Source organism: Megalobrama amblycephala, linkage group LG16 (genome assembly GCF_018812025.1).
Source record: "Megalobrama amblycephala isolate DHTTF-2021 linkage group LG16, ASM1881202v1, whole genome shotgun sequence".
Classification (NCBI taxonomy): Eukaryota; Metazoa; Chordata; class Actinopteri; order Cypriniformes; family Xenocyprididae; genus Megalobrama; species Megalobrama amblycephala.
In genome coordinates, this window is record NC_063059.1 from 26,325,010 (window position 1) to 26,352,773 (window position 27,764).

Sequence of the window (27,764 nt, forward strand, 5' to 3'; positions counted from 1 at the left end):
AAATCTTGACCCTGACTATAACTGTAATTTTCCATCAATTTGAATACACACCAAAAGAATACACACCAAAGCTACATTTATTTGATCAAAATACAGTAAAAACAGTAATATTGTGAAATTTAATTTACTGTTTTTCTATTTTAATATATTTTAAAATGTGATGGCAAAGCTGAATTTTCAGCATTATTACTCCAGTCTCCAGTGTCACATGATCCTTCAGAAATCATTCTAATAGGCTGATTTGCTGCTCAAGAATCATTTCTTATTATTATCAATGTTGGAAACAGTTGTGCTTCTTAAAGGGTTAGTTCACCCAAAAATGAAAATTCTGTCATTTATTACTCACCCTCATGCCGTTCCACACCCATAAGACCTTTGTTAATCTTCAGAACACAAATTAAGATATTTTAGTTGAAATCCGATGGCTCCTTGAGGCCTCCATAGGAAACAATGGACACTTCCTCTCTCAAGATCCATAAAGGTACTTAAAACATATTTAAATCGGTTCATGTGAGTACAGTGGTTCAATATTAATATTATAAAGCGACGAGAATATTTTTGGAGCGCCAAAAAAAAAAACTAAATAATTAAAACTAAATGAATCAGTGTGTCGAATCATGATTCAGATCGCGTGTCAAACTGCCAACGGCTGAAATCACGTGACTTTGGCGCTCCGAACAGCAGATTCGACACACTGATTCATCCGTGCTCCGATGCTTCATGAAGCAGTGTTTTGAAATCGGCCATCACTAAATAAGTCATTATTTTGTTTTTTTGGCGCACCAAAAATATTCTCGTCGCTTTATAATATTAATATTGAACCACTGAACTCACATGAACTGATTTAAATATGTTTTTAGTACCTTTATGGATCTTGAGAGAGGAAGTGTCATTGCGCCCTATGGAGGCCTCACAGAGCTATCGGATTTCAACTAAAATATCTTAATTTGTGTTCTATAGATTAACGAAGGTCTTACGGGTGTGGAACGACATGAGGATAAGTAATAAATGACAGAATTTTCATTTTTGGGTGAACAAACCCTTTAATATTTCTGTGTAAACTGCAATAGATTTTTATTTTCACAGTCTTTGATGGATAGAAAGTTCAAAAGAACAGCATTTATTTGAAATAAAAATCTTTTGTTGCATGCCTTTACTGTCACTTTCAATCAATTTAATGCATCCTTGCTGTATAAAAGTATTAATTTCTTTCACATAAGTGAATATTCACAACGTTGATTCTCAGCTGCTCTTTGATTAATGCTTTGTTCAGTGTAAAATAAAGCATTTTGTTGCTCCACACCAAAAACATCTTGTATAAATATCATTAGACAATTATAAATTACAGTCCCAACACTCATTGCCATGAAAGCCCATTACTGTTATCTCACAGAACATAGTTGCAGTTCAAATGTGTTTGTCAGATGCGTTTGTATCAGTCTTCGCTGTGGTCTCTGAGCTCGCCATTTGCTTTGCCTGACATTTCATTTTTCCTCTAGTTGCCACATTGACAAAGTGAAGACATGAAGAATGCCTGACTGAGGACAATAAGTAGCATTTAAACCACTAACGCAAAGTTGCTCTCATGTCAAGGTCTGAGTCTAACACTTCAACATTTTTCTCAAGGCAAAAACTGAATGGTTGAGTGATGGCACCACATCATGCAGACAGAAAAACTTGTTTGTTTGTGACACAGAGGTAAAAAAAAAAGTAAGCAGTAAAATGAAAGCCTGCCTGACATTATCCTTTTAAACGCAGCCCTTTCCCCTTCTCGACACACAAATCAAGAACATGTTGTTCCCCCTACAGACCAATAGAAGCATCCAAGTGCTTCTCACAGAGCTCTCCTCGGCCACTTGGAGCTAATCAGAGCACAAATAATGGCATATGAGTCTATATGATGGCAGGCTGGAGTGGCCCATCTCTCGCCTAATGTCTGTAATTGAAATAAACAAACACGGGTATTCAAAACAACATTTTCCTGCAAATTAAGGGTGATGATTATCAAACATGCAGTCTCAGTTTTATTCAGACTTTCCTATATTCGGTCGCTGAGATTTTAAAATGTTCTCTATGTTTACGAGCAGTGTATTGTTCTCTGAACAGAGGTGTGGACAGTGCCATTGTGTGGTGACCTTGGGTAGCACACGTGGACAGAAGAGCTTGGGCCATGAATAGCTCAGCAATGGCTGCCAAATCTTTTTTTTTTTTCCCCCATTGGGAGTTTTCCTTCTTAGCAGCTCTGTAAAAAACGGGGATCGTTTGAGTAAAACTTAAAACATTCATCTTTCTGGCTTCTGCAGCCTCAGTGTTCATAAATTACATTTCAGAGATCTCTCTTATCCAGTCATCCTCATAATAAGGTCTATGAAGAAGAGGGGATTCCAAGCTGATTAATTGTTTCCAGCTTTTGTTTTTAATTAATTGCATGGCTACTCAGTCTACTGGAAGTTCAGTCAGAGCCGAGGTGAAACGTGTGATGGCTTCTTAGTCTGCATAGCATAAAATATTTTGACTGTGTGTTAATTCATTCAGCATTATAAAATACCAAGTGATTTTACACATTAATGTTTTACTCCTTGTCAATAAACATGTTCTAACTTCACATTTAATATATATCAACAGTCGTAAGATGTTTATATGAGGTGCAATAGGACTGTATGGATCTGAGCGGATGCTGATATGCATGCATGCGCATTTCCTACCACACACAGGTAAAATACAACAACACAGACGCGCACATTCAGCGTACACCACTCAATTTCCTCTGTAATCTGTCATCTTGCCTGTAGTTTTAATTCCTGTTAACTGCATGGTTGCATGCCACTGCTTCATTCATTTTAATGGAATTGAATAACAGCGCCGCATGGCTGCACTCGCACAAGGCCGCTTTAATTGGAATGAATGTTTAAAAATGTGAAAAATATTCATGCTGGTGGTTTTCCAGAGAAAAGGCCACATTTGTTTTGGGTGACTTCTGCCCATTTCTAAGACCCTTTCAAGAACTTTTTGCATACATCTGACTATAGATTAATGTTGCTTAAAGAAATCTGGATATGCAGCATTCGGGCATATACTTTTATAATTTGTGATCAGCCATCAAACATGTAATCATTACCATTTATCAAACTATTAATTTGCTGATCAACAATTAGCTGAGCAATTTCTCATTATCGAGAATAGAACTCGTCACGTTTGACGAGGAATACAAATACAGTTCAAAATGTTTAAAAAAAAACAGAAAAATCTTCCATGCCTCAACTCAAAGTCATTATTGAGTAAAGTTTGCTGATTGTGTCTCTCCATATCATCAGGATTTGAGTTTGTAATATATTAGACCCAATGGGTTTTCACACTGAAATCAAAATTAGATTTATTTTGAAACTCGATTTATAGCTAGATTTAATGAGATTTGATTATGAGGCCTGAACAGTTACTTTTTTTAATGTACAAACTTTCCTCATGAAAACAGATTTAGGGTTAAATAGAAAATATAATTAATTATGTGTGGAGTATAACTTAAAGTATAGCCTAGCAAATATGATTTGCCACACTACGACACACTAAAATTATAAAATCTTTGTAATCTCATTAGTGTTTATCTTTCCTCCCTCATTTGATATGGAAAAATCATATCGCAAAAGGGCAAAAGATGTCTGATTTATTCTGCATTTTGATTATTATCTTTTAAATTGTCTTATTTAAGCAATTATAAACACTTTAAATGAAACACTTTACACATTATGTCATTATGTTTATGTGTGATTGTAGAATAATGACATCTGCATCAATTCTAATTTCTTTGTTTTGTACTGAACGTTTCAAATATTCACAATTCATTGTTACTTAATAACACGAGTTCTTAAACTGACCCGATTTGGAAATCTAGCATTTGAATTCTTGACATGCTACATATTTATCCTTATGGATATTCACTTGTCCTCTATAATAACATCCATCTTTCTGATAACAGAGCACAAACATTAAATCAATCAATATATCTAAAAGTGGATTCACCCAAATATACCTTCACTCTCTTGAACTGATTCACTGTACTGAGAAGATAACTGATAATCTGGCCCTGTAATTTGTGTGAAAAGGAATAGAAATTGTTGGTGCTTTACTGCCATTAGTGTTAATTTCAGATGAAAACTGCAGTGAATTGTATGTTCATCTTGGCAATGAGCCTATGTTGGGGAAAAAAGATCCTGGATATAGATGGACGATCACACTATACATGATTCTGTTGTTTCTTCAGATGTCTTTGCCAGATTGAGAGTATACGAGCTGAATGACTGAAAAAGATTTGTTTTTTTCTTTTTTAAAACAACTCACCTTTTTACAAGACATTTAAAATGCAATGTATGTGTTGATAAGCTTTGGAATCAATAACAACAACAGAGAGAGAAATCCCTCAGTTAATAAACTATGCATGAAATACACATCCTGTGTGTATTAAGTTACATAAACCTCATCACTTCTAACTGACCGCTGCATCAAAACTGTGACATTAGCATGTCTGTATTCAAATCCTGCTCTCTAGATTTAAAAAATGGCATTTAAAAAACATTTATATTTAATGTGTCGACAAGGTCAGGCCGAACCAATAGTCGATGTTCAATCAATATGAGATTTGAATTTAAAGAGCTTTGGCCTCCCGGGTGACAGAGCACGGAGTCAGCGGTGTGGTTAAGCCCCGGGCTCAGGAGGGCCCGCAGGCCTGTTTAACTCTCAGGACCATGATTAATTCATAGTGGATTATGTGCTGGGTGCAGCAGGGGCACCGCTGGGCTCCTTCACACTAAAACCACACACCGCAATGAGATAAAGGCTTTTCCCCCAGATAGCAAGCTCAATTTGATGCCGTCTTCCTGGCCTCCGTACCTGTGAAGGATTCTTCCCACATACGCTCCCCACAGAGAGTCAAATCACCGAGTCTCATCTGACTCTTTTGTTTTTCCCTATCTATGAACTGAGATATGAAATGAGATGAGTTCAGTGATGAGGTTGCCTCTTCTGAACTTGTTTCTCCATATATCTATTGTCTCGGATGCCAAGGTGTTGCTATGCATGTCTGATGCCGTCTTTTAAGATTTTCCATAACATTTTAGAAGAGAAAGAGTGACTCTGAGGTGCTTCTAATGCGCCGTTAAAGGACTGTTCTTGAAAAGTTATGATTCTTTGTCATCTGGCCCTCAGTAGATACTGGATGTGTTTAAAATATGGAAACTTGTCAGGTACCCTGGCACAGCCGAGATAAAAAGGAAAAAGATACAAAAAAATATATATTTTTATACAAAATATTGTATATATTGCAAATGTCATTTTCCCAAAACAACATAATTTTGACTTAAATTATTTAAAAAATATTTTAAATTTATATTTTAAATTATTTTATGAAAAAGAATGAGATAAAATCAACAGAAAAGAATATCCTCAGTTTAAATATTCTCATCATCATAAAAAAAAAAAACCCTCACTCTCACCAACTGGGATGTGGCAAACACATTTCCATTCACAGTATATCTCAAAGTGAAAAAGGTGAGAACACTTATAATCTCAGGACATCGTTTTAAAACATTTGATTTAGCTGATTTGATCGCTGAGTAAATTATGCTGTGTTAATATAGTGAAATGCTGTATCATGAAAGGACATCTTTACAAGAGTATTTCGCATATAGTAGGCAAGACAACCTTGTGAGGGTTATGTGATGTCCTCCACCATGTCAAGTTCATCCTGAGAGATTCTAATGTCTTACAGTTCTATTCTCAGCTAGACTGGCACACTCGGGAATATTCTTCAGAAGCCGTATTTCTCCGAAACCAGAAAGCGGCTGTATTTAGATGCTTATAGTCTCAGCTAGTCCAAGGAAAAGCACCTATCATCCGAATTTCATATTTTCTAATTTTATTAAAAACTCACAAATTTGTTCAACATGTCGTATTTATACAGTGAATGGTCTAATATGCACTGGAGGTCACGTAAGCTTAGGTTTATTAGAACAATAAAAGACATACCATGAGAATTTGATATTTAAAGAAAGTAGCAGCTGCTTGCTGCACATTTGACCATCAATTTCAATAGTTTGGATTTTCCTTTAAAGACACAAAAATAAAACTTGTAGGTCTAAGTATGTTATATTAACAATTTATGAATATTTTTTTTTTTTTTTTCAGCAGACTAAAAAAATTAAGAAGTCAATACTTCTTATTGTTTTTTAAACACTTACACTTTGTTTCAACACGTTCTGCAGATAATGGTGCAAAGCACTTTTACAGTATTTGTGCTATGTTTTTATTTGGCAACTGTCTACTTGTTTTTTTGTTTGTTTTTTTTTTCCAGGTTTTTTTTTTTTTTTTTTGTAAACAACATTTTGTACAAACTAGCACAGTGAACCACAACCCCAGCAAACTTTCATCATACAATATAAATAAAATCAATACAAAAGTTTGGTTGGTTGCTTGGAACATTTTTTTCTGGATCAAGAGGTTCTAAATCATGGTTGATACTTTTAACTCCTGAATTAAATATATTACGTAAACAGTTGACTGTTCTATGTCCCTTTCAGACCCTTGTTAAAATAATTTTAGAAGGTAGACTTCATTTATCAACATTTCAAGTTCTCTTCCATTAAATAAAGGGTTCACCATCCATACACATTTTAACATTTTGCCTTTTGAAGGCTAACTTCTTCAGATTTGGTGGAATTCTTGGGGAGAAAAAAAAACAGGATATGCCCAGAAAGAGAAAAAAAAAAAAGCTTTTTCTCCCTGGCCTTCAGAAACATATTTAGTGTCGAAAAGGTTGTTTAAGTGTCAGTATGGCAGAGCCTTGAAAGGCAAGGAGGTCTGAGGAGTTTTCAAATAAATAAATTAGTCAGACGGCTTAGATCTTTCCTGGAGTCAACATTGCAGGTTAGCGTTAGATCAGCCGCCTTGGGTGTTTCTCTGTAAAGCTGACAAGTCTTTGACGGTAGCTGACGCTGTTAATGTGTCGCTATCGCTGTTTTAGAGTGGCGATTTAACCGGTGGTACGTATTGAGCTTCTGGAGGGACGCCTCGTAGTAGAGTTCATACAGCGAACGGGTCAACACTATCAATTCTTTCTCTTCTTGAGTTCAGACTTGGGACAAAGAAAGAAAGACAGAAGGAAACGGAACATCAACACAATGAGTTCATGAAGGTAAATGTCAATGCCCATGCTGCCCTCTGCTGCTCTCTCTGTGAGCTGTCCCACCACATTTATGACATGGGGAAAAAAGGGGGAAAAGACAAAAATGATAACCAGAATGTGCGGCCAGTGTCCCTGTTCCCTCCCTCCCTCCTCTGTTTATCATAATTTCTCTCTGCAGAAATGTCCGTTCACAGAAGCTACCAGACCGTGCCCTCGTTCATTTCTGATGGAGGGTGGGAGAGGTGGTTGCTGTATCCGCTGCCGTTGAGGGAGAGGGATGTAAAGGACGGACTGGGTCCAAAAACATCTGAGGACATACTGTGCAGGGGCCCGGGTATCCCCGGCTCTGGACTGGGCGAGTCCCCTGGGTGGTGAGACATGATATCTGAAAAGCGCTGTACTTCACTGGATGGATGGTGGCCGGGGATAGGATGGTCCATGCCCCCTAGCGGGGTACCGGTGGGTCCTGACGATGGAACAAAGGGGAGGTCTACAGGAGTCTGGGCCTGCGAAGATGGAGGGCCTTGGGGAAAGAAGTCGTAATTCCCTCCCGGACCGTAGTACTCGCTCTGATAATCTGTAGATACACAAAGAATAAAGGAATTTTGGTTTAGATCTGGAAACAAAGAGCAGGAGAAAACTCCTTGTTTAAACATTCTGAGAATATGTCGTTCTTTGGAATGAGTCTCAATACGCCACATTAGTCACAGAACATGTTACACTGAAATCACAAATGTAGCTGGGTGGGGAGAACAAAGCTTTGCTAATTACATTGAGGAAAGCTTCGCCTTTCTGAACAGCTGAAAACTTATAAAACAAGCTGTTATTGATATGATAGTGTATTAAAGAATAACTGCCTTGTTTTATGCATATGGAGGAGAACCTAGTAAATTATAACAAACAATATATAGGGGGAAACTGGGGATAGTTATCACAGTTTCTACTTCACTTTGTGTTTCTCAGGGAAAGTTCATTTTTGACAGTCAGTTTCTTTAAAGGCACATACAATATATCTGTCATTGAGTATGTGATTTAAAGAAACTGTCATAAATTCAGATTTTATTTGTTTACCCAACAGCTACAGCAGAAATATGATGTTAGGATTTTAGTTGGAATAACAAAATGGGTTTTGTTAAGTGGGTTTTAAACTTTTAAGTGGGTTTTAAAGACAAATTTATTTTTATTTAAACATTCAAAACCACTAACTAATAGTGAAAATACAGATTGTGTAACATAACTTTTGTTATATTATATATATATATATATATATATATATATATATATATATATATATATATATATATATACTTATGTTTATTGTCATTTATACGACAATAAAAACGACACATGTATACTGTTGGAACATGCACGCCATTTTAAAATCAACGAAACGGTAAGCAATCAAAAGTTCTTAAAAGAGCAACACAACAAATAGGCCTCAAACTATTGTTTCCACAATATCAAAGCATTTAAGTACCAAACACATGGACAAAAGGAACATTTAGTCAGTAGCTACTTTCATTTTCCATGTTCAGGAAGCCCAGTCTAATTACAAAACTAAAAATGTATATTTACAGATCATTTAAAACTGAAAACACAAACTAATAGACATTAAAAAATGCCAATGTTGCGTAACTCTACCATTTCACTTCTGAGGCGTAACAAATGAAACCAGCGCGAGAAAGAAATACATATTTCAGACAAATGTTAGAGATAGGTAAATCTATAATAGGCCACTATATCTTACCTCCATAATATGAAAACGGGCCGTTTGGAATTAATTCTCCAGGCTCGAGTCTGTCCACGAGCGTTCGCATTCTTCTCGGACTCCGGAAGAACGCGTGTCTCCTCGCGCCAAGCGCGCTCAACTGTTTCATTCGCCGCTCTTTGGACCGCCGGTTCTGAAACCATACCTAGTGAACATGGACAAACAGCAATGGGAATCTATTAACATTTTTTTTTTTTTTTTTTTTTAATTTTGTGCTAAAATCGCAAATTACAATAATTAATTGCAATAGTGAAAACAACAGTACAGCTTCACCAAATAATTGCAGAAATATTATGGTATTTACAGTGGACAAACATAAACCATGAAGAAGAAAAAAAATCATATTATCAACTGCCAAAATAAAAACATTATATGTTAACCATTGTGTGATCCATCTGCACTGTTTAAATGCTGTCAGCATTATAAAAAAATGTATTTAGTCACATCATCATCTTCGTTTCGCCATTTGTTCTTGATTTTTTCAGAGGGTCAATTCGATTTTATTTATTAGTAACGTAAGTGGTCTAAGTGCAAATACCTGCTGGCTGCACCGTTTTGACAAACATTTAAAGCTTTTTTAAACATTTTTGGTATTTTAATTTTTATTATTATTATGAGTGCAATGCAAACTAGGAGTGGTACATTCAAATAAGAGACCCTGCTATGTGTGCAATCCTAAGAGTCTGACACTATGGCCTAATGTTTACATGTCACGTTTACTACTTTTATTGGTTCAAAGCAGCGTGTTCTCAGTCTACTGAGGTAAGCGTGTGAAGTGACGGAATACATTCGTATTGTAGTGACAAGATTACTCGTAATTATCGTCACTGTTAGAGAGTCGGATCTAACCTCACTTTAATGATCTTTTAACCCTCCATTTACTCCGACTGAAGGGGCAGCAGCGGGGACTTCAAATCTCTAATTAATACTTAATAGGAGGGTGGTTACCGATATATTAACCGGCTCTATGCAGTTATTATTTCGTAATCTATATATCCACCCTTGAATTCCTTTTGCTAATTATAGTTTACTCTGACGGTTTTAAATATCCAACCTCGCCACTCTATTAATCTCAACCCCTTCCTGCACTTGATCTTATGTTCAGTCTCATTTAAAGGCATTATCCCCGCAGCACCAATCTATTACGGGGCTTTTAACGATGATGATGCTTTATCTGTGTTCTTATCGAATCTCTCACGCTGAAAAAATGACCAAGATGAGCATCTTTAAAACGATGCTGACAAATCCCATAAAGCGTGCGTAAATGAGGGCGCACATTCGCCAATGCACTGCGCGCCTTGACTGGACTCTCATTGTTCCGCCGTTCACTCGACAAAAAAAGCAAGGATCGATTCTCAATTTCTCACAGAAAACCACCTAGTATGAGGTACTTTGACAGACACAGGGACAGATTTCTGCGTTTCCACTTGACTGAGAACCGTCACAGCATGTCTAAATGTGGTCGCAAAACGTGATGGCGCTGCATTGCCAAGACTCCCATCGTTCTCACCGGTCTGATGCCAGCTGGCGTGCCTCTCTATCTCTCGAGTCAAGTATAAAAAGGCTAACCATATAAATGTTACTTCCAAATATTTACAGGTGCCAGCAAAAAGTGTCCTCATTTCAATTCAAATGGTCTTGCCTCAAGGACTGGAAAGGAATGAAGGCTCGCATGTGCTTTTCTCTATTTCACCCAGGAAGAGAAATTTGTACCACAAGATCCCAAAGAATCACACACTATATAAATTCTCGTCAAGAATCAGTATTTTTCGCGTTTGTCCTGAAAATTACTAGCAACAAACGTAGCAATTATATGCAACCAATAAGTACAGTTTGTTAGATGAATTATATATTTGTAATAATGTTTAAGTTTACCTGAATAACTCGCATGTTGAGCCCCGTCTCCTGTGCCAGTTGCTCCCTGATGTGTCTTGTTGGTTTGGGGGTCGCCGCGAATGCCGCTTTCAGTGTCTCCAATTGCTTTGCTTTAATCGTGGTACGCGGTCCTCTCCGTTTGCCTCCGAGGTTCTGGTCATCGTTTTCATTATTACCCGTTTCTTTGTCCGATAAGTTTGCGATTTCCGCGTCCTTGACATCGTCCTGTAGCTGGTCTTGCGAATCTGGCGATAAACTAGGATCACTGCAAGCTGTGACTGAATGGGGAAAGAAGGGCCGTCGGAGACAAGGAGTCGAAATAAAAACCTCAGAATTAGACATGGGGACCAGAGATGTGTTAGACACTAAACAATGGAAAGTAAAATAAATAAACACAAAGAAAAAAAAAAAAGAAAGAAAGAAACGAAAAATTCAATAAAATAAAAGAAGAAACGAATAAACAAAGAAAGAACAAAGAAATACTGGTATTTAGAACTGACAGAACTGTCACAATGCACTAGTTTACAGTAAAAGATTGTTAGAAAATAAACTGGCCAGCAGTTCATCTGCAGTAGGCACATAATTAATGCAGCAAAATCTGTACTTCATTTCACATGGAAATTGAGCAAAAAAAAATTAGACGATTTTCATGACACAATCTGAAGATTTATTTTACTATTTAAGAATATAAAAAATATTATAATCCGCTTTTGTGAGACATGTTGAACAGACTTGTTCATATCAAAAGATATTATTAATCTAAATGTTTAGTATTATTGATATAGCGAGATAGTATGGGACAAAAAACCATTGGCGCGTGCAGTGTGTGTATGTGTGTGTGTGTGTGTGTGTGTGTGTGTGTATATATATATATATATATATATATATATATATATATATATATATATATATATATATGAAATATTTTATCCAGTTATCATTTCATTAAAATTCATTTTACTCACCTGAAAGGAGATTGGTGTCTTTTCCGTTCGTGTTGCTTAAATAATCGTCTTTACAGACAAATTTATTTTCGTCTATGATATACAATTCCTCCCCCGTGGATAGCTGCTTGTTACACATCATGCATGTGAAGCAGTTGAGATGAAACACTTTGCTCCGTGCCCTCCGGACCAAGTCATTCGGCGAGATCCCCTGAGCACAACCCGCGCATTTTGTTCCAAAGCGCCTGCGAATGGACAGATCGGAAAAAAGGTCACTATACCACGGTAAAATAGCAAACAAATATGAAAAGATATGTTATTATAAGATCAAACCAAGGTAACGGAATAGCTTCGTATATTTGAGTGTATATACAATTTGTGTTCGTAATAGTTTCATCACTGTTATTTTGGGAATAGTACACATTTCACAATTATTATTTGTCTAGTTGTTATTTTTTATACAATGTTAAAGCAAATAAAATAACATTTAGATATGTATTAGTACACCTAAAAATATACTTTGAATTATGCATGTTTTAATGTGCATTAAAGCATAATAAATAATCACCCGTAACAAAGGACGTGTACATTCTTCTAATACAAACACCATTGCAGTAAATACTCACCACTTTATTGTGACCAATAATGTGTATTGTGGTTCTTTGTACAGATTGTTGATTCTGAGTCTGTGATTACATTGTCTGAGGGTTTCCATCTCAGAGTCGTTTATTATTCAAATCCACTTATCACATCTTATCTCGAACCACTGCAGCCACACGCGGGGCTGTGCAGACAGCCTGCCACTGGGCCGCGTTACACTTTCAACTACCCTGGCAAAGCATTGATCCCTGCGGCTTCCCTGGCTGCCATTCGTTGTAAACAAAGTGTGATTTCCTTAAAACCCTCGCTGAGGACGAGTACACAGACTATTAGTGTATCTGCTCGCCATTTTGCATAACAATTCAAATTAACAAGCATTTAATTAATGGGCGTCCTAATCAAAGAATCAAACAAGTCGGGCTTGTTGACAGTACTTAGGGTCACACTTCATGTTAGTGTGAATGTAAGTCCTAAATTCTAATGAAATCATGCAACATTGGATATATATACATGCACTGTGTAAAGCTTTAGCAGCATTTAAGTTTAAATAACTTACTAAATTTAAGTGGCACAGTAAATGTTTGATTGACTGAGAAATGTTGATGTTTTAAACTACTTCCAAAATATGTGAAACCTCTTTTAAAAATTGTGCCATTATAAAATTATATTTTTGGTTGTCTTTTGGTTCATTTATGTATAACACATGAACGGTAAATAATACAAAAATTTAAAATAAATAAATAAAAATAAAATGATTTAACCATAGCTGCAAAACAACCGTTGGTGTTTTACCAACTTATTCTATTGTTTTTGAAGACAATTATATACCAGTGTCTCTGAAGCTCATGATATTAACTATTAACTAGTATATTCCCATGTATCACAGAAATAGATCCACAGCATTTTTTTTTTTCTCACGCAAGGAACTTACCTAAAGAAGTCGTTTTTGCAATAGAGTTTTCCTTCTCGAGAGAAGCATTTCTCTGTTAGGTTACATTTGCACTCGCAGCATTGTACGCACTTGATGTGCCATGCTCTGTCCAGAACATTAAGGAGAAACCTGTCCAATATAGGCCTCTCGCAGCCCGCACAGTGGACCATCGTCTTTGGATGTGCTCCCACAGTTACTGCCGTGGTGTCCACAACCTGAGAGTCTGCTCCTGTTTTCTCTCTTTCAAAAGAGAGGAGGGAAAAGGTTGTAACGCCGAAGGATGCTCCAAATCAGTCTTGGCGAACAGGTTTGAAAGGAAAAGATCAAGAAGTTTTAAATATATTCACCACTTTTGTGTACGTGGATGGACCTGTAGCGGTCCAAAATCAAGATGATAAAAGAAGATCTTCTCATGAGGTAGTGCTTCAGTTGTCAGTCAATATTTCTCATCCTCTTCCTTCCCAAATTCTGAGATGCATAAATGAAGCCAGCATAGAGAAATCTTTCAAAACACCAACTGTTCGTTGGCTACAAAGACATGGACATCATCGCGGAAAAAGCAAGTCGCCGTTGTCAACAAGGTGAAGCATTGGTGATGCTGATGTTCATTAAAGTCTTTCATAAGCAAGCATCTAATGCAACCGGTCTTGGACGGAACTAGCACACGAGACATGCGAGCCCAGAGACACTAGAGTGCACTTTACCATGTCCACGTATCCACTGTTTACGTCCCTCTGAAAGATGCAATGACCAAAAGCTTTTGAAAAGTGCGTCTCCCTCTGTAACGTGTGCTGTTTCCTCGGTAAGACAGAAGAGGTGAAAGATGCTAGTGTGAACAGAATGCGCGTGAAATCTCGTTGCAGGACTGATGACGATCCCCGAACAGCCTCCGGTGTTCTGCATGTTCCTGAAAGCACACGAGCCAGCCTTATTCACAGCCTCCTGACGTCACTCCGGGCCGAGGCCAATCAGCGGCTCGCCGTTCAAGTAACCATTAGCTATCCCCTCACCGCTTTACCGGCACACTCTGCGCTATTTATAGGGAACAGAAGACACCAATTGTCAAAAATCCCAGAAACTGTCATATCTTAGTTAATGTGGGGAGTCAGAAAACAGAGCTTGTTTTTTATATATCGTCATTTTCCAATAATCTTCTATTCTGGTGGAGCCGAGGGACAAGAGAGGCATTTGATAAGGTACATATCTGATAATTTACGCATTGTTTATGTTATATGTAGATGTGTTAATACTTTAAGATATTCGAGATACGTCATGCTGTGGAAACTGTTGTGTAACTGCGTTGTTTATTATGGAACATGTATTGCTTTTTTCCTTTATTAATTTTATATCGAATAACAGCGCAAGCATGAAATGATATGTATTTTTATTTTCAAATGTATCCGATATGCAACTATTAAGACTGAATGTTTCTTGAAAACTTCATGAAGTATGCCATAAAATAATAACGTAGCCTACTTTGTTTTATAAGATCATACGTTTATATGTCGTGGGCGAGAACTTAATGTAAAAATGTCAAAAATAGTTAATTTCCCCATTCGCTTACATTAAATTTGATTTATAATATATCCTAAGATAGTAAGATACAATAATGCAATTTTACACAGCTTTTAAAAAGCTATTCTCCGTTAAAGCAATTTTACGCAGACAATTTGACAAAGTCATTCAATCAACGAAAAGACACTTAAAAACCACATCCTCCTTTGGTCCTTTGTTAAAAGAGAGAAAGTGAAAGACACGAGGGCTCTAAACTTTACAGGATGTTAGATCACCTCAGCAGCCTCTAATGGCCCAAACACCTTATGGTGTTTTGTTAGATCTGTTAAGTCCGTTCTTCTGATTTTAAGCAATATACATCGTGTTCTTCAAGCAGCTAATAGTTACATTTCATTGCAAATAAAAATTAGGGTAGGGCTAATGAATTGAGAAGCATTTTAGATCGTATGGGTTCCAGTTTGTTTCCTTGTATGGATGAACAATAATTTTCTCGACAACCCTTGAATCTTATTTTTTATGTTTTTTAATAATTAAAATATGCTCAGTTTGTAATAGGCTATGTAATTATGCGATTTTATTCTGTACAATAATTCTTTTCTAATATGAAATGTTTAGTTTGTTGTATGCACATTAACCCTACCTGAATATTTTCACAGCAAATATTTGTATCAATGTAATTATTCAAGATCATTAAAGCACACGTTCCGAATCCTAATCTTATTTCGAACCTCTGACTTCTTGTGTGACACTGACACCATTCACCACCATATACATACACACTTCCATTCCAGCTTACGCACACACACATCACATCACATCACATCACGCCCCTCAACCTCACAATCTCAGCTATTTACATTCTCTCAGCATATACTGTGCAAACGTTCCAGTCTGGAATCTGGAAGCAATACCACGCAACTTTGTGCATATGGGCCATTTCTCATGTAAAACGGCACAGTGGGGCTGGTCCACGCTATGGCAGCAAAAGGCCTTACACAACACACAAAAACAGCTGCCGATGAGCGTCTAGGGAGTGCTCCTCTTTGACTGTGGGACCCTTGGATGACATGTGTTGTTTTACGAAGAATAACAGATAAAAGATGAACACACTCCATCTTTTGCAGTCGCCTATGCGGCCACCACTCCTCCCCTTTCTCTCCTTTCAACTAGTCTTTTCTTACTGTTTGGAAGGCACGCAAATCCACTGGATTTTTTCGTCTGCAATAATAGAGAGAATGAAAACGGAATAAACGAAGATAGTCTACTACTATGTATGCAACAACATGTAAACTATTTCGTGTATATTCTTTTTAACACCGTCACATTTCTGTTTCGGACATATTTTAGTATAACACATTATCAAACACTTAGAGGCAGAAACTTATTACTGCATAATAATAACAATACTTTTCTCGCACTGGTTATCATTGTCTAACAATCAAAAATCATTTGCGAATAATTTGACTTCTTGACTTAATAAATGTATTAAAATAACCTAAAAATAACCCTCATTCGTTCGTCATGTATTTTAGTAACAGCACTCGTTCATCGAGAGGGATTTGGAAAAAATATATATTCAGGTTTTATGAACAAAATATGCTTTCCACTTTGAGTAGAACTTCGGAAACAGTTATAGCCTATTTCATGTCTATCATACTCGGGATGTTTCGTTGATAATAGCCTAATAAGAAAAGGAAAAAAAAACATCATGATAACAAATGTATCCATTTCGATAGCAGACTGATAATTGGACATGCTGACTCATCCATGATGGGAATAAAGCTTTCAATTAGTGGCATCGTCAGGTGGACTACTGACCGAACGGGAAAAAAACGGCCAGTCTGGAGATGGGGCAATGCTAGAGGGAGCTATCGATCGAAAAATTCTCACCGCTGAGAGACCAATGCCTGTCAAACTGGCTGCTTTACGCATGCTCTTTGCGCGGAATCTTTTTCGAATAAGCTTCACGTAAAAGAGAGTGAATCAAAATCAAACCGTTCGTGTTACCTTAGTGGTTTATAGATAAGTTAGAAATTCTCTGAAATTTATTATCACATAAACTGTGTAGCCTATCAATTCTCAGCCAAGTGGATATTCAAGAGATTTATGCATATGCAATTTGTTAAAAAGCAAAAATTTCTTTTGTTCACGTCATGATCAGCGCATTTAAAAAAACAAATCACGTTCAAGTCGCCTGTGATGAGATGCATGTGATATGTAAATAAAAATATAAATTAATAAATAAATAAAGTAAGCATTTTATCTTGAACAAGCTGCAAGAATTAGAATCCAGTCGTTTGGAATAGATATATTTTAGGACGTTTTATTTTATTTTTTCGTTTGTTTGGTGATATTGGAATATAGATGTTCTAAAGTCGTTAAATAATTCGTTTAAAATTAAACAAACAATCCGCAAATAGTACAAAACGTAGTTAAATGCAATTTAAAAGTCATCTTAAAGCAAATGCCATTATTATTAAGAGAGTGAGTATTTGATTTTTTTTTAGTGTATTTTTTTCCGCACTATTGTCATCCTATAGCTATACGATACATTAACTGAGCCAGTGTGGGCAGAGCAGTGTGTGATCGCTGGCCGTACAGACACGCTGTGACTCCGGTAATAAAGTGAGAAATATTACCCCTTACTCGGGCTTTGATCAGCTGGTGCACCGGGACCGCCGGGAGCCCGAGCAAAGGGGGGCTCTGTGTGCCTCGGGCCCCTCTCCATATCGCTCTGCACCGCTGCCTGTTTGTTTACGCGTTTTATTCATGATATGTGGAATGACTGCTAGTAACATGCTCTGTAGTAAAAAAAAAAAAAAAAAAAAAAGTATTAGCACAGGTTAGCGACAAACGCAAAATATAGTGCGGACATTTACATTATGACATAAATTCGAAAATAATATGGTACTTAGGCCTATATTATTATAGATTATCTGTTGTGGATTTCTGTAATATAATTTTTATTTCCAGTCTATGCAATGAATATGTTTATTTTTCATGAATGTTTTTTCGAAAATAAAATAAATAAAATTGTTGAAATGTTACAAATATCTGTTTCTTAATTTCTTATAAAGTCTTTAATACTTTTTACTCTTATAATAGCTTAATTTAAATTAAGTTGAATCAGATAAAAAAAAAAGAACAGATCAAAAGGCCTGACATGGCTGCAAACTACCCAACTCCTACCAAGCGGTGTGCGCACGCGTGCGTGCGTGCGTGTGTGTGTGTGTGTGTGTGTGTGCAATTTAAATATGACTGCAATGAAGCATGTGTCTTGCTTTGCTTTCAAGAGAATGTCTTTATTTTCGCAGTGTGGACAATAGGCGTGTGGCGCTCCAGGACCGCGTTGTGTCAATCTTTTCGGCAGTGAGGTGATGTGCAGCGACCATACCCGGACCCACAGCATGTCCAAACCGATTAGGGGGCAGAGACGACTGAAGCAAGACCTCTGCAATTATATTCCTTACAGCAGTCTTCAACCAAAAATATGAACTCTAAATCCCAGACTAACTCAACGAATCTAAAACTGTTGACTTGTGGGTAAATAAAGTGTTCAGGAAAAATTATCGGTCCATCAGTGAAACCGTGACCACGTCAAATGAGATGCTGCATAAAAGCAACCATAATCCAATAGCTTCAGTATTGACCAGGAACTAAACATAAAAATTTTTTCCTGACTTTCCAACTCAGGCAAGACTGGCAAGAGAAATTCGATTTGGGTTATAGATCTCATAGTCACTGGAACAGCTGTTATTTCTCCCCTAAACCCGATAATCAAACACAGACACGACGAGCGCTTAGGCCTTGCATCCTAGACCAAGGATTAACAGTCTTTTATATTCAAATGTTAACTACGCCAGACGACTAAATAGGCCACGAATAATCATGCAATAGCTTCCAAAAATGTTATTATTAGCCTATTCAATCAGATATATTTTACGCAATAAATCTCAATATTTTGTTAATATTAGAGATGGATGAAAATTTATTAAGCAACCCAGGCTCAGCGTGAGGGGGAAATCAACTTGATGATGACTCATCACCACAATGTAATTTATTTCTCCCCAATGGAAAGCGATATGCCTATTAAGATCAACATTAAACTTATATAATAACTTTACATTGTCTTACATAAAATATAATAACCGTACCTGATACACCTAAACATAAACAAAAACCATAAGAAAATCTACGTCATTATCTCATTAGAGACAGACAACCAAAGAGCAGTGACAAGAAATTATTATATTATTCCCCGCTGGGCACGAATAGAAACGAGCAGGCTTTGAGAGTAGTTGCTCTAGTTTAGATTAATGGTTCCCAGCGCTTATTCTGCAGTGCGGGTGAAAGGGCCAGGATCACTAATGATTATAATATAATGTGTGGTGATAACCACTCCCTTTGAGATATTATCGCGCAGTGGGCAATGCTCGGGGGACGGGCTGCGGGGCTGAAAATCAGCAGATAGCTACTAAACACGAGCAGATTTCTGCACTGAAGCTCCAACAGCCTGCACGAGTACAGACCTGTCTGCTGCTGATATCAACAAGGGCACTATTTGTATTTTTAAAGAAACCTAGAATTAATTGTTTTTGTTTTTTTGGGTAAAAATAGCCAATGACCTATTCTGTAGGCTATAGGCTATAGCCTGCCATCTGAGCAATTCGTACGTATTTTACGAGGTGGCTATTTCGTACGAATTCGTACGTTTTTTGTTAAAGCGTACGTATTTTACGAGTTGTTAAATTCGCATGAATTCATACGAATAACCTACCCAAACCCCTCCACTAAACCTACCCGTAACTGTTTTTTTTTTTAGACAAATCGTATTGATTCGTACGAGTGAGGTTGTACGAATTCGTACGAATTAGCCACCGTAAAATACGTACAAATTGGTCGTGCGTTAGCGTTGCAAATACTGGCTAGGAACTTGGAAGAACAGAGTTTTTTCCTTTGTGATGATGATTTAAGATGCGTTACTCCCATCTCATTATTGTGAAATAAACGAAGCGCTTTAAACGATATTCGTACGTTACATTATTTTGGGAGGGTCTTTTTCACAAACCAGAGTTCTCGAACCAGTGTATCATAACTGGCGCTGTCAGGCCCAAAGGTGCTGAACTAGGGTCGAAATGAATAGAGAAGAGATTCAAATTGCACGTCAACTCTGAGGAACTGAAAGTTATTATAAACTTTACTCAATTTAATAAAAAATGTAAATAGCCTCAGCTGACGTTCTAGAGCTTCCGGAAACCCAGCCAAATCAGAAAACAACTAGGCCAACTAAAAAAACAACAACAACAACAACAACAACCAAGTAATAACCTGAAAATGCCACAAACCAAATAAAACAAAAAGATTGAAAAACAAAAAGGTGCTCAATCGATGTAAACCAAGTTTAGAAACAGAAAATATGAACAGACCGGACACATCCCTTCTCATGGCAATCGACTGCCTCGGATCAATAACAAAGCTGCCTGACTAACTTCTCCAAGAGTCTGGAGTGAACGCAGGAAAAGGGGGGTGATCCTAAAGGACCACGGGAGACAAGGCCCCGGCAATCCCTCCTCATTCATCTTCATTGCCTTTGTGTGCACAAAAAGCAAGCCCTGCATAAGGTAAAGCCACCATCAAAGCCATGGCTTTATTTTATATCCTATAGATCAGGAGAGAGACAAAGCTTTATTTTCGCCAGGAGAGAGATATTTTACCTCCGCCGTACGGTTTTATGTTGGAGAGGTGTCAGACAGACGAAATGAATGGCTAATGCATAGGCAAAACGCACTCACCCCAGCATGCCTCACGTCAGCACGCGCTGTCGGGATTTAGGGCCGGTGAGAGAAGAGCGCGCGACTGAGCACGAGCATATAAATACGAGATGTTCTCGACTAGTCCAGATACATGTACATACAGTGCCATTTTTAAACCCATACACCCAGTGATAGTTATAGTAATCGTTAAGGAGATTTATAAAGGGATTCCTTGCTATATCCCAAATGTCCTCACTCTTAGTCATTATACCACAACAGCAACGCTGGTTTTAAATTGAAATATAAGGTAGCAATTTATGGTTAGGACTTGAATATAAATAATAAGCACGCTTCTGAGTTTTGTTTAGGATGCTTGGTCTTATGAATAAATTATAATGCAATGCCAATAATCTTATTTTGCAGCAGCCTTTTATCCTACTTGGGATCCCCTCCAAATTATGCAGGATCCAAACAAGCGTTTTCAATTCGTTATATGGGCAACATTTTATTTTAATGGGACAGTTTATTTAAGGGAGTGGCTTATCTGCATTGGCTGTGGCTATATCAGTCACAAACACCGAGCTCCTTTATTTCTATGTCTATTCACTCATGTTATAAGTCCAGGACAAATATTTTACAAACTTTTTAGCAAATGTTGACCTCAACAAGGCGCAGCCAGGATTGGTAGTCATTCTTGGCTCATCTCAGCTCTGATACTATATAAAGCAAAGTAGTACTATGGTTGCTCTACTCATGATAAAGAGAAAATGATTGTTAGATGATGACACCGAGTCCTACTCAAGACCCTCAAAACCATTCCCATTTGAAATGGGCTAAAGTTGAACTATAAGGAAACTGCTCACACAGAGGAAAAAACATTGCATGATGCATTGAAAAGAAAATATTCTCATTTTCAGCAGACAACAAAAGCCAAAGAAACTAGTTAGAATGCCAAATGCTAGACAAACCCATTTTTGCTGCTGGCCCTCCTGTTGTTCCAGGGCCATTAGTTGAATGAGGTGCTGTTCCACTGTACTCCAGCAGTTCCTCACTGCACGTGTGTAGAGATATCTCGGCTGCTTTACTCACAGACTACAGACTTTCATATTCCCCCTGCTGCGTCTCGAGAGCTGAAACGGAGGGTGGGCATGCAAATAGTTTTCTCTGTATGGTGGTCTCAGATGAGACTGTTACCTTGTTTGGAGTGTATTTTGCTCTTGTGTGTTTGTGCCTGAGTGGTCCATCAGGTAGGCATGGCGGGAGGTAGGGCTGTAGGACATGGAGTGATGGGTTGAAAAGGTGAAGAGGTCATGACCTCTGGGTGTTTTATGAGAGACTGAGGCTGATTTGTCTTCAGCGGTGCATGTTGTTGGCATCTTCACACCCTTGAGTTGCTGGCTGGCAAGGCAGGACAGAATAGGGGGGTTGCTGGCTGTAAATTAGCACACTGGCATAGTGACAGGCAGTCAGGGCCATGGGAATGGCACCCACCTTGACCTGTTTGCGGGTCTGCCGGGTCCAGATGGCAGGGACCGCTGGAGAAGACCTTAGTTTGAAAATACCAACTAAAAGAGCACTTACCCTAAAGACATCCTAATCACAGTGTGATTAGAAAAGACTGTAATGTAAGTCTCCTCATTGATGAAGTTGTATCTAAATTTCATCTATATTATGACATGATAAATAGGCTACACACACATATATGTTATATAAAACATATAGAATTAGCATATAATCATATTTGTAATGCTTTTTTTTCTACTATATATTATATATACAGAAGTATATGTTTATATGAATATAAAATATATAAATATATAGTGTAATCTGCATATGTTATATGTAGTCTAATTCGAAAATCAAACTTCAGTCTGTCTTAAAGAATCAAAAATATTTTGAATTTGAGAAAATAATATCTGCCTATCTCAGCATTTCCCCATTGACCTTCTAGAGATCATACCCTCACAGTGTCTTACTGACTGCTCTTGTGATGTGAAAGATCCCAGCTCTTTAATATGTATTCCCTGCTTTTTTCCTCAGGGTGTGGGTGGGAATTAATACTCAAATGCTGCTGGAAGCCAGGCCCCTTACAAATCAAGTAATTCCTGTTACTGGAAGACAAACATGCCCTAGATCTAATCAGGCCTGCAGGAATCCCCTATCAGAGCATCACAGGTTCACCGTCTCTCCCGCTTCCCGGCCAGCTTCACGAAATGACGATTAGGCCAAACAGCAAGTGTATGCATTAGTCTGAACATAAATCTCACCTACACACTCCATTTCTAGATAACTATATATCTGTTAAAGATAGATAGACAGACGGTTGCAGAGTTTTAGGGATGTTGCAACAAAAGGAAGAGGCTCAGTGAATCAAGCTCTATCTATTACACCGGGGCACATATCAGTTGTACTGCTATGGTTACTTTATAGTGCATCTGTGTTGAATGACTATTGCCAGTTTAATCAAATGAAGCTCAGTACATTTAATATGCTTTTGATCTTGAATATCTTTTGTACATCATCTATGCAAGGACTACATTTCAACTGAAATTGTAAAAATTGTGTCTGTAATTGCCTCTTTGTTGCGTTCACTAGTTCGAAAGTTAAACTCTAAAAAATGCTGGGTTAAAAACAACTCAAGTTGGGTTGAAAATGAACAAACCCAGTGGTTGTGTTAAATGTTTGCCCAAAGTGCTGGGCAGTTTTATTTAAGCCAACTATTGTTTAAAAATGGCAAAATGGCTTAAAATGGATGCAAAATAGGTTGGAAATTAAAAATCAGACATAAATATAGAGGCAGCAATAATAATCAAAAGGTGAACATTTATTAATAAATGTCCATTTATTAAACATTAATAAATATTAATTTCCAACATACTTTGGGTTCATTTTAAGCAAGCAATATAGTAATTTTTAAACAAAATTTGAGTTAAATAAAACTACCCAGAAGGTTGGGCAAACATTTAACCCAACCGCTGGGTTTGTCCATTTTCAACCCAACTTGGGTTGATTTTAAACCCAGCATTTTTGAGAGTGTACAGTTGGCCATATTATTTTATTGTTTTGTATTATTTTATTTATTTATTTAAGCTACATGTTCTAAAACATAAAAATTGGTTTAACAATTGTATATATATATATATATATTACGTTTAATCAATTTTTATGTTTTAGAACATGTAGCTTTCCTATGTTAGCAAGCAGTTCAGCGTTCTACTCTTGTCCATGCACAGAAACAGATAGAGGATTGGGTGTGGCATTCTGCACTGTCAGAGATTTCAGACCCAAGAAAGAACATCAAGATACACACTGAAAGATTGATTGACTGATTGCCAACAGAATGCCCTGGAACTTCCTTTAGCACAAGATAATGTAATTGAGCTAGCTTCACTGCGATGAGAGAGCCAGACAAATACTGCTCTCCTGTAGCATTGCACAGACAAAAGCCTGCTTGATAGGATATTTCTTTTCATTGGTCATGTTCACAATGGGATGAAGTGGTCTTCCCAAGTCCCACAGGTGTGCTGTATGGTCCTGTCTGTTTGTCAGCCTACAGAGAAGTCCCATGCTATTCACCTGAGCCCAATCCTCTGTGTAAAAGCTGATTGTGGTGGTGTTATCGACTTCTACTTGTAATTCTCTGCTGCAAAAAAAAGGGAAGTGGAAAGTTTTATCTCTGTGCCGCAGCAGTGGGGAGGGGTGAGAGTTCACTCTCTGTAAGCTTGAGACACTGAAAATATTAATACTGGGATGGCTTTGCACACACAGAAAAGCCTCCGTAGACCTTCGTTGTTCTGAGTAAGCGATGGAGAGCAGAATTAACATAGCACAAAAAAAAAAAAAAAAAAAAAAAAAAAACATGTGAGCACCAATCTGATATTGTACAGTATTTCCAGGATTTTCCCCATTTAAACAGCTTATATATACTTCTCTTTGGATCTTGCATGGCTCAGTGACAGAAATGGATTTGACTGTAAATAAACAGTGTGAGCGGATTGACTTGCATGGTTTTAATGATTATCAGAGAGCTGGAGAAATATTATGTTAGAAATGAACAATGTAAAGAGAGAAATATATATGGATGCGTGGTGTTGTGTGCTTAGCTGCTGTTACAAAGTAAAAACTGATTGCAAAATTTCAATTTTAATTTTATTGACTGCAAATTTCAATAAATTTTACATTTGTCACAAATAACTGATTTAAGTGTGTTTTTTGTACAACGTATTGTGAAATCGCACTTATATGTGTAATAAGTAATTATCACAATTTTGTGTTTGGGTCATTGACGAATAAGGTTTTTAAAAGTGTAAAAAAAACATAATGGAGATATAATTAATTTTGAAGTTTTATTAAATGTTAACAATGAGATTATGTGGTTTTTATAATCTATTAACACTGCTTTTGTAATTTTTTTACAAGATGGAGAAAATTTGTCACCAAAAAAGTCATTCGGTTTAACCAAAGTTTCGTTTTTTCCGAATGACACTTTTGGTTATACCGAATGATTATACTTTTGAACAATGCTAACAGACTGATATCTAGCTAGCTAGCTATTTAGCTTGCTAGCTAGCAAACAAAAGGACAATTAAACATTTTATATTTAGTACAAGTTTTTAAAATATTTCAACATTTTCCATGTTTTATAGCGGTTGTACCAAATGATCTTTTTCGGGAAGTGCGTATGAGCAAGTGAAAACATGGATTTTTCAAATAGTTAAGAGAGAGTTAGTTACTTTGCTTTATGATCATATGGTCCTTTGCAGGTGTCTGAATGTCACATCCTGTCACATGATACTGACCGCATGACTTGATCCCTTTATATTGGTTACTCCGAATGACATCAATGAAATTAATTTTTCTGGACATTATTTCTCATAACAAAGCAATGACTTCTACATATAATTTTAATACCATTTTGCACTATGTTAATATATGATGTTATAAAATCATGCCAAATAAAAAAAATATATACATTTATTACATTTTAAGATATTTTAATCACAAATGAATGGCTGTATTGGCCTTTGGACGGTTAAACCGAATGACCTTTTGACACTTCAAAATCTTTAAAATACCTTTACATGTACTACCTTACATATTTCGGATGTCATATCTCTGTTTTTTATTATCATTAAGGCCAAAAGAATAACCTGTCACATCATCGACCCGTTTCTAAAAAATATGTATATTCTAAAATTGGCAGTAAGGCTTTGAAAAAAACAAAACAAAACTGATTTCTATGAATCCCTATGCAAAATGAGTTCTATCAAGCCACACAGTCCTGTGTGTGAACACTGCCTGTAGAACAGAGAATTCATTGGGGGAAGGTCAAGAGGACAGTGTAAAGGTATGGTGAAAAAAACCCATAAACTGTTTTATTTGCATGTATATAAGTTGAGAATTACAGTGGGACATTTTCCTTTCTTGTCCTTTGATTCTTGCTTTACACCTTTGGTTTGTTTGCCCGTCTTCCAACATGCCACACCCCCTGATCCCCCCCACCCTTGATGCCCTTCCACCCTTTGTGCTCCTCTCCAAATACTGCACATCCCCAAAATAAGAAACAGCAAATCTGCTCCCTCTTAGCCGTAGACGTGTTTACCATCCCATAATACTGCTCCCAGATTTGTTCAGCCCTTTGGATTGCCTTTTCTGCTCATCTTTCCCCTCCGCTCTTATCACCGAACAAAGCGGCTTCTTCCCCCCATCGCAAAGCTCAGAAACCCCCGATTGTTACAATGGTAAGTATCGGAGGCGTTCTCCATTTCCACTGTAAAACCTGGAGACTAATGCAACACAACCACACCGCGCTGAGGGAGATTGCTGTCAACACTCTCCAAAAACTGCAAACTCAGATTAGACTCTGCTCTCGACGTCGATTTCAAAAGGCTTGCGCGTTTATTCAAGCCCAACGTGAAATAATCTGCATCTATTCAGATATAGAGAGGGTGTATGGAAGTTATTGATGTCAACTTTGCATGCTGATTGCTACCTTGGTTCTGCTGCTGGTATAATTGAACTGAAAAGAGGCATGAAAAATGGCTTCCCTTGAGTCTTAATACCCAGGTAAAGAATTCAGTGTTTGGTTTTTGAAAATATGTAATTTTCTAAAGTAAATGGTATAGCTGGCTATAAGAGCCCAGTCTGGAATACCCACGGCACATTTATTTAGCCATAAAAGAAGTTTTTTTTATGTAGAAGAGGTGGGATGTTTTCATAATACACAGTTACACCACTGCTGTTCAGTATATTATGTTCACTTGGCTATTGCTGCTTGTTTACACAGCATTAAAATCCTAATATATTTCACATACTATTTTCTTTTGTTCAATCAATAGCTGTCTAAAAACCAACCCTTTTTACACAACAATTTCTTATAACAACAACAAAATCTCCAGACTATTAATGAATTAGCAGCCTGGCTATATTTATACATAGAAGTCATACATACTGTAGCAGATAGCAGTACGTCAAATAACAGCACCTCACATAACATGCATATAAATGCAGTCTGCTTAGAAGTGTCAGATGGCTAAGCTTGAAATCCTGGCCATGGACCTGCCAAATTGCCCAACAGAGCTTGTATATGTGTGCGTTCAACAGAGTTAGTGTGTGTGTGTCTGTGATGAGAGACACACACACACACACACACACAGCTCAGGTTAAACTGCATGGGAATCGCACAGGCTACACACTGTTTGTTTTGGACTCAATAGCATCTCATTTACACGTGTTAATTGCAGCTAATTGGTTCTAATTGGATGAACAGGAAACCCTCTGGGACCATTCATACCTTTAATTTGAGGTAAATATCATTAATTAACATATGTTAATTGGAGCCAATTAACATTGATTAAGAGATGCCAGCCACAAGAAAAAGTACAACTATCAAAATACGATCGAGTCAGATACGTGCTTCAGGACGAGATGCGCGTGGATGAAGCAGCATCTGGACCGATGCTGTTTGGGTGGCTTTGGGTGACGAATTGGGACGCTCAGGCTGGCATGGTTGCGTTTTGTCTTGTGCTGCCCCTGCCCCATGGCACACCTGCGCAGGAAGTGCTCCCATGGACAGAGGGCATCTGCAGGCCCATGAGGAGCCAGCGTGTGCTGCACCGCCGGAGCGCGAGAGATTAGAAGAGCTGCTGCTGAGTCCGGCAGATAGGGAGGGGACTGAGACAGAAACAGTGTGAGAGAGAGAGAG

The 27,764-nt window shown here is 37.4% G+C and overlaps 1 protein-coding gene across 1 annotated transcript; it reads right to left on the minus strand.

Annotated features, from left to right (window-relative positions):
* Positions 1 to 5,891: 5,891 nt before the first annotated feature.
* On the minus strand, positions 5,892 to 14,192 carry lhx1a (LIM homeobox 1a). Its single transcript, XM_048160036.1, has 6 exons — positions 13,640 to 14,192; positions 13,293 to 13,532; positions 11,783 to 12,006; positions 10,818 to 11,095; positions 8,922 to 9,087; positions 5,892 to 7,751 (listed from the first exon to the last, which is right to left on the minus strand). The coding sequence occupies exons 2-6, from the start codon at positions 13,460 to 13,462 to the stop codon at positions 7,372 to 7,374; spliced, it is 1,218 nt and encodes a 405-aa protein (XP_048015993.1). The 5' UTR covers positions 13,463 to 13,532; positions 13,640 to 14,192; the 3' UTR covers positions 5,892 to 7,371.
* Positions 14,193 to 27,764: the final 13,572 nt, after the last annotated feature.

Bases quoted from the DNA above. Each gene is read 5' to 3' on its own strand.
- lhx1a (XM_048160036.1), bottom strand. From the start codon at position 13,462: ATGGTCCACTGTGCGGGCTGCGAGAGGCCTATATTGGACAGGTTTCTC. The intron at 9,088-10,817 runs GTAAACTTAAAC...CATGTTCACTAG, and splicing joins TCAACATGCGAGTTATTCAG to GTATGGTTTCAGAACCGGCG. The intron at 7,752-8,921 runs GTAAGATATAGT...GTGTATCTACAG, and splicing joins CCCGTTTTCATATTATGGAG to ATTATCAGAGCGAGTACTAC.